Source organism: Aythya marila, assembly GCF_965140915.1.
Source record: "Aythya marila genome assembly, chromosome: 9".
Classification (NCBI taxonomy): Eukaryota; Metazoa; Chordata; class Aves; order Anseriformes; family Anatidae; genus Aythya; species Aythya marila.
In genome coordinates, this window is record NC_139050.1 from 5,666,240 (window position 1) to 5,680,530 (window position 14,291).

A 14,291-nucleotide genomic window follows, 5' to 3' on the forward strand; every position below is an offset into this window, starting at 1 on the left:
GGAAGAGGGGAGCTGAGACAGCCCTGGATATTCCCCGCTGAGGCTGCCAGGCTGTTGCCATGAGATTTTGTTTCATCAGAAGTAATCACCTCCTCTCTCGTGCGGGCGCCTCGTTATCTGGAGATCTCCGAGTGCTCTGTACGCACTTATTGCTTAATTAAACCTCACAACAGCTTTTCAACGCATCTATTGTGAATTTTATTGCCACTTTGTAAGTGGATAAACTGAGGCAGGGATGCTGAAGTTTACGCTCTGGGTGTCAGTGCAGTTGCTCCCTTCAAATAAGGGGCCCCGAGGAACAGCCCTGCTTTCCCTTCCCTGCTCTCTGCTGCTCTCCTGTCCCTAACTCTGGTGAGAAGGAGTTGTCCTCACCGACACCCTCAGGGAGATGGCCTGGAGGTTACTGAGCAGAGGCTGAGGCCAGACCAGCTGGAAAGAGAAGATCTTACCTCACTGAGAGGCACCAGGCTGCAGTGAGAGCAAGCGCAGAAGGACGGCTTCCAGATGCCTCCCTGAGTATTTTTGTGAATTGGACCAGTGTGGAGCAAATCCCCAGCCTCGCTGTCACATCTAGGCTAGAGTTGTGGAAAAAAGAGAAGCAGTGGGCGGTTTGAGTCACTCGCCTCCGCGTTCAGAACATCTTTGGTGGAGAATGCCAAATCTGAACAAATCTGCACGGCACCGTGTCGGGCACCTCCTCGGAAAGGTGCGATCTGCATAGGATAAAGAAACGTACAGCTTGGGATGTAGAAGGAGAAAAGGACAAACAATCGAGCTGCTGTTTTCCTCGCTTGTTGAAATTAAGCTCCGTGATGATCTTTGCATCAGTAATGAACTAAAAGTGGTCGTGCACTCCAAATAGCAAAGGGCAAAGAAGAGAGAAGCAACTCATCAGTGTATGACCCTCTCTAAAATGTCAGGGGTAATCAAGTGTGAAGTACTTAATGGATCATGATTTGCACGCCACCATTTTGATTGATGTACTACTTAGGAGAGGATTGATAGTTTTTTACAGTGATGTTGATGGGAGGCTCCCAGAAGTACCTCTGCCTATTTTCTCTGAAGCGGGGCAGAGCCACGCATCCAGGGTCCGTGTGAGACAGTCAAAAATAGTGCAGTTGTTATCTGGTTGCATACACCCTGATCTCACCAGAACTGTCTATATTTAGGCATCTTCCAAAACCTTTGTGTCAAGCAGTTCTCTGGGGAGATAAAAATAGCTTTTCGTTCTTTTTTAAGTCGTGTGGCACAGCCATGGAGAGAGGATGTGACGATTACACCATATTAAGGCATCTTGCTGGAGCTGCAGAGGGATCGGCTCGAACTTTGTTCCGGATGGTCCCCAGTTAACCCAAGTATGAAAAGGAAGAAGCCGCGTGTGTATGTGGATGTGTGCGTGTGCACTTGCAGAAGCAGCTGGTTTCTGGTTTGCTGGCAGGACCTGGCTCCGTGGCAGTGGTGGTACAAGTTCAAACAGTAGCCGAAAACATCCCAGCTCTGCTGCAGTGAGCGGCATTCCTCCCGCACAAAGGAAACAGCATTAAAGGATTTATAGGCAGGATGAATCCACAAATTCTTGTCAATAGACAATTCCTTAGAGGGGATTAATGTAATAATTACTCGCGGCAAATTGCAATTCCTCATTAGCATATATAAAGTAAAGGCACCTTTAAAATAACCGAAAATAACACGTTGGATGCGCGTTAGCACCTTGGCAGCACTCGTTCTTTTTTAGCACAAGGCTTCAGCTGATGACAGCTGATGCCCGGGTTGGGAGCAAACAGATGCATGAAACAGTAATGCTGGGGCTCTGTGTTAATAGTGTTAGGTCTTTCCATTTCAAGCTGCTACTATGCTGTGTCGCAGGCTTTATCTAATTTAGGAAATTTAATTGCCTTTTTACAGAGCTGTTAAAATTCAGGAGATGAGAGGTAATCCCAGGCTGGCCGGACAGTGCTCTGAGATACAGATCTCTGCTCCCTTCAGTGCTGGCAGGGCTGGGGAGAGGCGCTTGTAAGCAGGTCTCCTGACAAGGGGATTAGGGTTTGTTAATGTGGAGATTTAGGACAATTAATCAGCTTTCACTAGAGCAGATTGTAAAACCTTAGTAATAATGTGATTTTTTCTGTAAAATTTAGTTTCTTAACAGAACAAGAAACCCATTATTTTTCTGTTTCTTAAAAAAAATAGATCTTAGATTGGCTTAAAAATCTGTTAGAAATTCTCCTCTTGCTGCTTCTGTTCGGGGGAAACTGTCAAATTGTTTTTCTAATTGAGTAATTATTTGAAACTGATTAGTTGACTCATCCCCTAAACCTCACAGCTTGGAGAAAGGTGATTAAACTTTCAAAGTTGGATGAAGTCTGCGCCAGAGCACAGCGACAGCTCGAGCAGAGGCGCAGAGCGTCCGAGGGCTGGGCTCGGCAGCCTCCCAGCACTGCTCGCAGCGAGGACCAGCAGCCCGATGCCACCTTCTGGGGCGAGGGGACTCACCTCACCAGGGCTTATTGCTTGAATACACTTTTAAGCAATGCCTGAACTCTGTTTTTGTCGGATTAATGAATGAATGAGAGTATTAATTCTTGCCAACACCGTGGAGGTGGTGAGCGCCCGGTTCAGCAGCGCGTCCCTATTCGCTGAGCTGTGTGAAGGCGCTGAAGTTGTGCGTGCTGCACGGCCTCTGCCGAGCCGCACAGGGCACCTGCGGGTGGCTGGGGTGTCCTTCTGCCTTTTTGTTTTAATTTCAGACAAAAAAAAAAAATAAAATGTGGCAGATATTAAGTCCAGGGGCTGCTTTTCCTTTTGCAATGTCTTGATGCTGGAGCCGAGCCTCCCAGCGTGGGGCTGGGAGCAGCTCGTGTGGGCGGTGTTGGCGGTGCTGATGGAAGATCAGGGCAGCATCAGAGATCGGCAGCGATCATGGTGTGGAAAACATCCAACTGACAAAGCAGAGCGAGTAGCATACAGCAAGAGCAAAGATGGGCATTGCATATGTAGGCTGTTTTTGCTAATTCATAGAAATATGATATTTTCGGTGTGTGTATTTTTGGAGAGTTTTTTTCGCAGTTGATCTATCAACTGCATGGCAAGCTTAAGAATAATTCTTAATAGTTTTTAGAATAAAAGCTAACTGAGGTTCGCTGGATGCTTTGTTTGGCCTTGGTTTTACCCCTTGTGTTGGCTGCGCGGCCCTCTGGGTGCAGCAGGGTCTGCGAGCGGGGTGCTACAGGAGGCTGAGCGGGGGGGCACCCGCGGAAGTTAGCGGGACGTGGGCAGGTCTGTGGGACCTGAGGGTGCTGAGGGGTTTGGCTGGTGTCAGTGCAGGGCTTTGGAAGGCCGTGGCAGTCAGTGGCTTGCAGTTAGCAGCCAGCACCTCATCCTTTGATCTGCTGGAGGCTTCCACGTGCTGCTGTGACCCTACAGCCACTGCACCTTCTGTGCTCGGGACACTGCCTTCTTCCTCATTCCTGCATGGCAGTGCCACAGGGATACGGGCTCAGCTTTTCCCCTTGGAGATAGACAGGAGTTAAAGCCATGGAGCTCATTTTAATTTGTGGAGATCATACAGTCATTATTAATAGGAGGCAAAATAGGAGGTAAAGATCTTTCAGTATGAACATCAAAGGAATCTGACTTTACTTGGGAACAGCGTTTGGTGCCTCGCATCTAATTCTGCAACCTGACTTTTAAGAAATAGAAGCCACTTTTTTTTTCTTTTTTTTTCCTTTTCACCCGCTGGCTTCTAAGGATCTTTATTTATCACCCTCAGGGGCATTACAGTGAGTAATTAGATTGGACCAGGAGAACGACTTAATTTTACAAGAAACTCATTAATTCATCCTATTTAAAATCTTCTCATTTCACCCAAAAACCAATTATGCTTGTAGTGGCAATGATCTGGAAAGGCATTGTCTCGCAGGCATGAGGGGGGCCACTGGGACTCCCATGGTATTCATGTCGGGGAGACAAGGGTGACTCCCTTTCTTTGACTTTTAGGTCAAAAGAACTAGTCACTGGGACAGCTTGACAATTAGAAAACCCTGATGAGCATTTGGAACTAAAACAGCTGTACAATAACAGAGGGGTTCATGGTTCGGGGCAGAAAGCTCATCAAAAGAGGCTATCCAAACAATTGAGTTCTATAATTAACACACAAAAATCTGCTCAGAAATGGTAATAACAGTAAAAGAGAGCTGAGAAGATGCTGCCTACTTATGTGGCAGATGTGGTTTTGTTACAATCTGAGAGAGAAAATCCATCCTTTTAAAGAATAGGAAGAACATTAGAGGGGGAAAATAAAACTAACTTTTTATTCCTAAGGGCGCAATTAAAGCAAGAGCTTAAAATACTTTCACACGGGCAGGAGCTGTAGAAAAAGTAACCACTGATGAAAAACATGTAATGTGCTATCAAAGCATTTGATGCACAAATTTCTTTTCTCGATGAAATTTAGGAGCTCGACACTGACGTATCTGTTCTTACGTTATTTGCGCTGTCCTTCAGTTAACCAAGAATATTATTCCAGGATTTTTCATCAAAGTCGGCTACCCTCGTTGACTTTAACCCCCTGGATTGTTAGCTGTGTTACTCACTTGCCTGCCATAATAAATGTTGCTGGTGGTGCGCCGGTGCCTTCTGGGCAGGGGGGCGCGGCGGGAGCCCATTTCTCATTCAGCTCTGCTCCCACCCTGGGCTCCGTCCAGGCTGCGGGCGCCCCCCTTGCAGAGAACGCGCTTGGAGGTCGCAGATTCGGCACCGTGATTTACAAGGGGGCGGCTCTGCAGCCCGGGTTTCCTGTGCCCAATTTATTTTTTTTGAACAATTTTAAATATGCAAGAAGAATGCTTTTTAAAGATTTTTTTATTCCCCCAAATCAGAGAAAAATCAAAGCCTATTTAAAAAAGGGTTTACGATTTATTGAATACTTAGATTTTATTGTAGCTGTGACTAAAAAGATATTACTGGGACCACATCCATTAGGAGATAGGTTTTTAAATTCTGAAATTGCTGGCTGAAATTTTCTAATGGAAAATTCAGCATTTGGCGAGAGCAAGCAAGCAGACTTTCCAGCCCACACATGCATTCTTTTTTTTTTTTTTCTTCTTTTTTAAAGAAAACCATAGGAGTCAGAAAATCAGCTTTTAATGAGAAAACGGGGTTTGAAAAACAGCTTGAGAAAAATTTGCATAGAGATTTGACTGAAGCTCCATGATTCTTTGGAACAGTTTTTGCAATTTTAACATGTATCACTGGTAAATTAAAAAAATAAATAAAAAATCACCCAGCAATGTTTGGTAAATCCTGTCTCACTTTCAGAGAAATATAAATTAAATAGATTTATACGTTGGAACTCAAAGATATCAGCGTAATTACTTCATGCTGGTGTCCATTTAGAATCAATGTGATTTGTTCTGAGAAAAAGCCGAGAGCTTTCTCATATTGAAAATATTTTTGTTTGACAATTTTCCTTGGAAATAGTGCAGATGGTTGTAACCTTGTTATGGTTGTGGGTGATCTGAATGTGAGAAAAGATTTCTCCGTGTTTTTTTTTTTTTTTTTTTTTTTTTTTTTAAGCTAACAGAAAGAACTAATTAAGGCAAAGCTAAGGAATTGAACTCAAAGTTTGCATTGCACATGTGAACTAATCTTTTTACAATGGTATCTTTCGAAAGCTGTGTAAGGACGCCATTCATGCCCTGTCTCACCCGGCAAATCCTTCCCAGAAAAGCAGCAGAATGGAGATTTGTCCTGAGCGAGCCGTAAGGAATTTCAGGGACAGGTTGTGTCCAGGCTGCTTGTTTGCCTGCTGAGCCAGTAACCTACCCAAACGCCCGGCCGCAGCCTGAGCAGAGCGAAGCTCTTCATGCGAGGAGCTGCTCCTCCAGGATTAGTTTCAAGTTTTTAGGTGACGGTACCACGGAGATGTCTTGGTTTAGCGCAGTGTTTTCCAATCCTGTTTTGTGCCACGTGCTGCCATGGGCACACTAAAATGAAGAGGGCAGCCGCTGATTTTGTGCAGCTGAAGCAAAATGGCTGTGTGCGCTTTAGGAGCAGCCCCTGCCTTCAGAGAGCTTTCTTCAGGTCCTGAAATATTAATGATCTTGGCTTAATATAGTAGAAAACAAAATACAGCGCATGAAACAAAGGGGAAAAAATCCTTGGATTAGAGTCTGTTGACCTTGCAGTACCCACTGTATCCGTTTGGTCCCTGTAAAGAAGAGGGAGAGGAATGGTCCCAAAAACCTGTGACATTTCTCTACCTTTCCAATAACACATTACAGCTGGTGCAGGGTTGTTTGTCTCTGAGTACTCGAATACTGTGAAAAAGCAAAAGGCAGCTCATCATTTAATAATTTCTGTGAACTGTCATGCTCATGTTCAAAGTAATGTTAGTTTGCATGTTTTATTTTAAAAACCTTGAATAATGGATGGGAGCAGTTAGCTTGCTCTCCTCTTGTACTGTTTTTTTTTTCCCCATCCCTTCTCTTTATGTGTGGCCGTAGGGTCCCATCCGTGGGTACCTGCTCTGGCTGTGCACGGGCCTGGCCATGTTTCTGATCTGAGCTGCAACCACAAAACCTGGGAGTGAGATCTCAGATCAGATCCTGCCACTCGGCTGGGCCATGCAGCGGTAGCACAGCTCCTTCTCCACATATTGCAGTCGTAGGATGAAAGGAAAGGTAATTGTCCTCCCTGCGAATCCTCCCTCCAGAGCTCCCCTTGCTTTTTTCATGGGATCCCCAAGGCCATTGGAAGCGTGGCCAAAAAGCACCTTGCATGTTGAACCTGATCTGCTTGTGGGATGTATATAAACTCTGGGAGCATGTCCTAGTCGTTCGGGCGATGTGTTTTGGTACGATCCTCTGGTCCAGGGGCAGCCAAAGCGGGTTGATGTCCCAGCGCTTTCACGGGTGGCACACAGCACGTCCTAAAATCAGGGCTCGGTAAGGAAGTGCCAGAAATGGCTTTGGTTAGCGTGCGAAGGAACTTGCCTCTTCATAAATGTGTTCCTCAAATCCCTTCCCGTTCCCAATTTGGACAGCTTCTTAAAAGAAAGAGGGAAGAAGGAGAGGGGCTGATGGAAGGCAAAGCAGGAGAGGTGGCCCAGGGTGGGCTTGGGGCAGGTGGGAGCTGCATCTGGTGAGCCCTAAAGGTATTGTAGGTGATAAGTGGCAAGAGTGAGTCACGCAGCAAGTGCTGGGACCACCTTTCCTTTTTGCACGATTGCGTGCTCACGTCTTCCCTCGTCTCCATAGCGCTGAACGCCAGTGGTGACGGTGGGCTTTTATCTGTAGCCAAGGGAGTTGTTTCTGGGATGCCATACCTGTTAGCCGCTATTAAAAATGTGTTATTAGTGATACTAATGAGTTTTTTTCCAAGTGATGTAGAAGCAGCCACCCGTGTAAGCATTGCATTTGTGAAGATGATGTCACGGAAAGCTTGCCAAGCCGCACATGGGTCCTCGTGCCAGCGGTGCAGTCACTGATGGGCCCTGGCTTCGGGGAGGGAGAGCATCACTGATTTCCTCCCCGGGGGGGGAAGGAGCCAAACGAATCCTGCCTTGCCAGGAGGGAGATGAGCTGTTTCCGGGCATGGCAGGCTGAGGGCCTCGCTGCCAGTTGCAGTGGGTTCCTCTCCCACTCCCTCTTCAAAATTGGCAGTGTCTGGCTGTCAGCTGCCATTCCTTAAGTGGTCACAGAATAAACCAATCGCACCCCTTTTGTTGTGCTCCGTGTGTGTGTGTGAATGCAGGTGGACATGGGTTAAGCGATGTGTTAACTCCGTGGTAAGCACAAAGAGGCAGCTGATTTTCTGGCAGTGTCAACACAAGACCATAATTTTTTTTTTTTTTTTTTTACCATCTCCAAGCCAGCTTTTAGAATGGCTCTTGTTGGAATTAGAAATCAGTATATCCTGACATAGGAGTACTCATTAAGAGTGTGATGATTGTTAATTCTTCACCTGGGGCTAAGAGGACATCATTAGATCTTTTTGAAATGTCTCCTTCCTCAATTTTGAATAAGTAAGCCAGCAATTTATGATCGCATCCTGGGCAAGTAACACTCTCCCTTCCTGTTCCTCCATGTAGCTTGCAAAATCGGATACTACAAGGCGCTCTCGACAGATGCTGCGTGTGCCAAATGCCCGCCTCACAGCTACTCCATCTGGGAAGGCTCTACCTCCTGCACCTGCGACCGGGGCTTTTTCCGAGCTGAAAATGATGCAGCATCCATGCCCTGCACTCGTAAGTTGGTCTTTAAACAGTCTCTTTCCCTTTCAGCATCTATTTCCTCTGTCTTTCTCCAAATGTGCATGGGTGGCATGTTGCCTGGAGAGCTGTGTCCAGGAAGTGTCCAACTTCTGACAGCAGCGGTTGGTAGCTCCTGCAGTCCTTTGCAGTTGCAGTCTACATTTTGGATCATCTTCTGGGAGAGAAAACGTTTAGTTTTCAGCCCAGAATTCCTAACAGTGACACAATTGCGCTGACCCTTGAGAGCTTACAGTCTAAATAAATGAGGAGCTGCAAGAGGAGTGACTTGCAGACGTCTATAACAGAGTTGGGTCTAATTACGGGTCTAATTTCCAGTCTGAGCACCTGTCCCATAGATCACATCACCTTTCATGGTCTTAAATGTTGATATTTCTAGAAATTGTTTCAGGTTTTCTTATAATTATGTTACATAGGGTAAATACATAGTATTTAATGGAATTATAAATATTAAGTTTGCTCAAAATGTTGCTGGTGATCCTTAGGAGCATAAAAACGTTCCTCTGAAAAGAATGGTAATAATAAATCTGAAACCGTAATGAAACAAACCCAACAAAATAGGGTTTATTTTATCCTTTGTATATAAATACATCATGCACAGCAAATGGAATTATGCTTTAGTTCCACCAGAACGTTTTCAGCATGGGGAATAAGAGGCGTAGCGCGCTGAGCGCACCCGCAGAGTTACTGGAACAGCTCCTTCTCCTCTGTGTCAGCTAATGGTTTAGGCAGCCAAAGACCTGGGATTCTAGACATGCCCTGGTGTTAAATCGTGATCATCTAGAGCTTTGGTTTTCGTTTCTATAGGAGCAGAGCAGTTTGAAACAATAAGTGAAAGGGTTGTGTTTTGCTAGGGGATATCCATGTGTGGCTTTCCCTGAAAGCCATTGGAAATGCTTCCAGATTTTTGGAGCTCAGCTGTATATTTATGTAGTGTGTGTGTGTCTGTGAGGGAAGGCTGAGATATTTCTTTTGTAACGTTTTAATATATTCCAAATTCATTTTAGAGAGATGACTCACATTTGTTTAAATCTTAATTTCTCCCTTACAAGGCAGAAACAAAGCATGTCCATAACTCAGCAGCACTCATCCTTTCCCCACACCCCCTTGATTTGAGCTCTTCCTCAGCAATCTCCTTCCTTTCAGCTGTAAGCTCTGCTGGGTGGTGGTTAAGCAGGTCTGGGCATAGGCGGGAGCAGCTGCTTTTGCTTAGCAAGAAAGCAGAGAGGTCCCTGTGACCCTTGCCAAACATTGACTGGGGATGGAGGTCTAGCTGTGTTGTGAAACCTCGCTGAAGTGGGTAAGATCATGCTTTTTATAACACAATTTACAGTGGAAGATGTAAAGCCTGACAATTTTGTTAGGGAAAATGTCTTTTTGCAACAATAAAACTGTTGTCACAAGATACATCCTAAATAACATTATAGCAGCAAAAGTTTCTCATAAAGCCCTGGTTGCAGTGAGTGATATCCTGACCAAACCGAAATCAAATTAGTAATCAGCTGGTTGAATTTAACTAGGCATGTGCAGGGACCGAAGTCTGAAGGGAGAGCAAAACACTTCCAGATGGGGGAATTGTGAACAAATGATATGTATGTTTGCTTGCAGCATGCTCTCCTGCAAGCTTAGCCCTTTTTTGTCAAGTCTTGGGCCTGCTGCTGGCAGCCTTCCCCACTCTGGTCTTTGGAGGTCAGTCAAAGTTGAAGTCCCCGATCTCGGTCTTTTACACTGCAAATATGAAGAGTGAAAAAGAGAGGGCAAGGGCCACGGTGCTGCTCTCAGTCTTCATCTCTGCAGCATCTAGGAGGACTTGGCACGCAGAGGCAGGCCGACAGCACGATCCCACGACCGTCTGGCCCTGGGAAACAGGCCTGTCTCTGGAGATCCCATTTCAGAGCTTCGAATTCACCAGCAGCTTAAAAGCTGTTTTTGCTGTGATCCAAGGTGAAGGAAGACCCAGAAGTTATTTCTGAGCTGGCTCTTGGGGCAGCTTTGCTCGCTGCCACCTTCTCTTTGAGGTTGCCTCAGCAGAGCTTGAACATGGCTGTGGTGGTGCTACCTGCATGGGCATGACACAGCCTGTATGGTGCAGGCCCATGGCGCACGGGGATGGTGGGGCCGCTGCTTGCCGTGCTCCCGGACCAAGTGGCCATCTCCCTTGTGTTTGAGGCAAGTGACAGAAGCCGTTTAAAGGGCTCCTGCTGAAGGAAGCCCCTCCGGAAGAAACTCCCTGTTTGTCCGCCCTTCCTGACAAGATGCGGAGACGGAAGGGAGCATAAACATCAAAGGTTCGTTCAGACGGATTCAGACTCTAATCAGTTCTTACCAGTTGGTTAAACCAGGTGACAAACCCAATTCCCTTGTGCTGACAGCCATAATAATCAGGCACCTTCTTTGTTCATTATGGTCTCTTTAACCCTGGTATTCTCATTCAGCCCAGCATTTAGTAATCACTCAGTGTGACGGCACACTAATGAAGAAATAAAACGCAGTATCTGAGATCCATTCTTCTAGCAAAAAGATAGACTCTGCTCCACTGGCCTGTAAAATCAGGTTTCTGTTCACTTGGAGAACTATTAGACCAGGTGAATATAAGTAACATCAGGTAATTTGGAGAGAACACCTGGAATAGACTGAGGATTGATACTTTCTTTATTATTTCTAAACAATTTTTGAGATGAAGAACTTCAGGCTTCTTAGGATGTGTTTTTGTAGAGCTTTGACCCTTGGCTATTGATTTCCTTTAGTAATAGACTGGCTGGCCTCGTCACTTATCTAGCCTTGTGGGTTGAGGGAGGAGGATTGTTAGGGCTTTCCATTAGCCTGACTGTGCTGGTGGATGAAGGGGAATTGGAGAATTCCCCTTCCTTTCCCTTCTCACAAATCCCATGGTAAGTACTGAGCAATACCCACATCCTGATGCGCTGGTCAGAAGAGGTGCTCCAGCGTTTTCCTGCTCCTTAACACCACGATCTGACATCTCTGTCCCTTGCTGAGTTGTAATAACTGTGCCTAACCTTCAGTTAAGCCAGGCATACAACCTCAACAAATAACTTGTGCTCCGTTTTTAGCATTCTGCTCTATTTATCTCTGCTGAAGTGAGTGGTTATGTTTGCCTTAAATCTCCTATGAGAAAGGGCAGAAGATGGCTGGATGTGAGCATAGGAGACAGTGGGCTGTGTCGGAAGGCCGGGCATAGAAACCCTGACATACACATTTACCGATGCCTCTTTTCCCTCACTCTTGCCTCATGGGGATATTCATCATTGTGTCTGTCACCACCGAGGAGCAGAGCCGCCCTGGGTCTGCCTCCTTGACCTAACTCGGGAATTTAGACTGAGTTTTGAGGCACAGTGGGCTTGTCAGCTGTGTGCTTGGGCATGGAGGTGGTATGATTGACCTGTGGTACACTCGAGCATAAACTTAGGAAAACACAGACGTTTTTCCCTTCTGGAAGCACTGCAAAAGTTGCATTAAGACAAATACTCAGACCATCATTACGCTTCAGTGTTTGCTGAGGGGATGGGCTTTTCATAGGGTTAGCAATCTAATGGGGAATAAATTGCCTTACCAGCACACACATCCTCAAGACTGACGAACAATCAGTCTCAATCATGAGCCTCGTTCCCAAGTTTCCTTCTCCGTAAGGATGTGGGTAGGAGACCGAATTGCAGCCTGGTGCAGGCAGGTGCAGCTCCTGCCCAAGCTAATGGGCGTTGGTCCCACGTCCCCACCATTAATGAGTCGGGTTCTCAGACTGTGTCTTACCAAACAATGCTCACATTATGAGCAAGTACGGGATGGTTTTGTATTGTTTATATTGTCCGTTTGGTTCCGATTATTAATGATTTTTAATTGGAAGCCCTTTACAAAAGAGAGATTACCAGCACAGGCTGTCCAGCTTGAAATTTGTCTCAGTAAATGACCCTGAAAAATTTAGTCCGTTGTTGCCACCCAAACAGTGACTGGTTGATTGGTATTTTGGCGTGGCCTGAAATATTTCTGAAACGGTTGCATTTAAGACAGTTTATACCAGAGAAGCTTAGAGATAATGAGGGCAAATTCAGTGAGATGCAAGAGAAAAGTGCCTGCTTTGAAAGGTCTTTCTCCAGTTTAGGTTATCAAGAAATCGAAGAGCCTGACTTGAAACAGCAAACGTCACTTAGTTGTCTTTACATTCGCCTCTTCTAATTGAATTTAGTGCACTGCTGTATTTCCTCCAGAAAGTATATTGTTTTTAAATTACCATTTCAGTGCTATTACTCAAGGCCCCTGCTTCTAATGCTTTCTGACAGTTATCAGCATAATGAACCATAATGAAATGATGAGCAATCTACAGTGGAAACTCGATGTGGATTCCACTAGAGCTGTGTGACTGTGTTGTTAAAATTTGAATGCACATTAAAATAACACTGTCCTTATTTGTTTCCAAGGTCAAGGTTTTAAAAGAGGTCTGAAAGGTCTAAACACTTCAATTTGGTAAATATTGCACTCTAATATATGCCCTTAGCTCAATCTTGTGTTGAATTTAATGTATCTCAGAGATAAATATTTGACCTGCATTTCCAAAAAAGACTGAATTTACCTACCTAATAACTATGCCTGCAAATGAGTAATTACACGGGAGCTGATTATTTGAGCATATGTTTATTATGATTGCTTAGACTTCTAAATAAACAAGTGTGCTCTTTTTCCTTCAACTTAACTTGTGCCTCTTCTGAATTTCCAGACAGACGCTGATTATCAGTGCTGTGCCTTTTAGAAGAGTAAGAAAGTAGGATACAGCACAAGGTCATATAATGGTTGGTAGGTTGTAGGTAGCTTTGCACTGGCTTTGCCTTGCTTCCTTCACAGAGCTTTGCACGCTTGCTCTGGCCCTGGTTCTGTAGGAGCCCGCTGTATCTGCCAGCACAGCCCCTCATCTTCAGAAGTGAAATGTACTGCGTCATAATTCTTCTGCACCTTTCTGTATGTTCATGCCTCCAGTAAATGATTTTGTTCTTAAAACGTCCTGGAAGGTTGTTCATTGTGTAAACAGTGTGTCCGAGTGCCTCGTCAGGTGCAGTATGGCAGTTGCAACGTGAGAGAGCAGTGGGTGAGCGGTATAGAAAGAACAATTCTTCCAGGCAGGTTGGGAAAATAAATCCTCCATCGCTGCCAGACCCAGGGGAAGGGCTGGGACTGTGACTGACGGGGATCTCAGAGGAGAAGGCTCTGTCCCGTCGTCTGTGGAGACAGACTGAAGGAGCTGAGGAAGCACTGAATAAGAAGGGGAGTGGTTATGGCTTTAAGAGAGGAGACGGGCGTAATTTGACCATGCGTGTTTATAATCAGTAGATTTAAAATCGTCATTCCTTTAAATACAGCAACTGTTTATTAGCTGTCTTCTGATTTTCTCTGTTCAGAGCCTTAAATTAACTGAGACATTTACTCAATTAAGTGGGGGCTTTGATTTGGTTAGTCAGGCCCTAGTTCTGCAGAGTCACTGGAATAAATTAGAGGACTAACAATAAGAAATCCAGCAGTCGGGCCAGTGACAGAATGACATGTTTCTCTGGTTGGATTTCGTTCTTGTCAAGCTGTCAGATAACCTTCTGGTATTCACAGTGGAATTTTTCTTTTTATCTTGCAAGAATGAGTGGACACAGCACAGCATATTAGAGAAGATGTGACGTGTCTTAGCATATGGGGCAATGCAAAGTGTTCCTTTTTGGCAGTTCTGGGGAGAGAAACACAGAGCCCACGGAGCAGCACCTGCAAGCATCAGTTTTCCCATGCCTCTGCCAGCAGTAACTGGACCTCTCTGCTTAACTCCCTTTGCCTGGAGAGAAGAGGAAATATCAATTGCATTGTTCTCCATGTAAAGGAAACAAAGCCCATTGTGAAGCTGGTAACCAGGGTTCTTTGGCAACTAAATAGGAAATCGTACATGCCAGTGAAATGGGCATTTTATCATTGGCATCGGCCCAAGATCCCTAGCTTGGCAGAACTCCTGCTGAAGTCAAAGGAGTCTTGCCCGAGT

General features: G+C 45.3%; 1 protein-coding gene across 1 annotated transcript in view; it reads left to right on the forward strand.

Annotated features, from left to right (window-relative positions):
- Nucleotides 1-14,291, forward strand: part of EPHA4 (EPH receptor A4) — a 95,303-nt gene that overhangs the window by 27,075 nt on the left and 53,937 nt on the right. Inside the window, exon 4 of the mRNA XM_082767457.1 lies at nt 8,090-8,245. Within this exon, the coding sequence (XP_082623583.1) occupies nt 8,090-8,245 (156 nt within the window). The remainder of the gene's footprint in view (nt 1-8,089; nt 8,246-14,291) is intronic.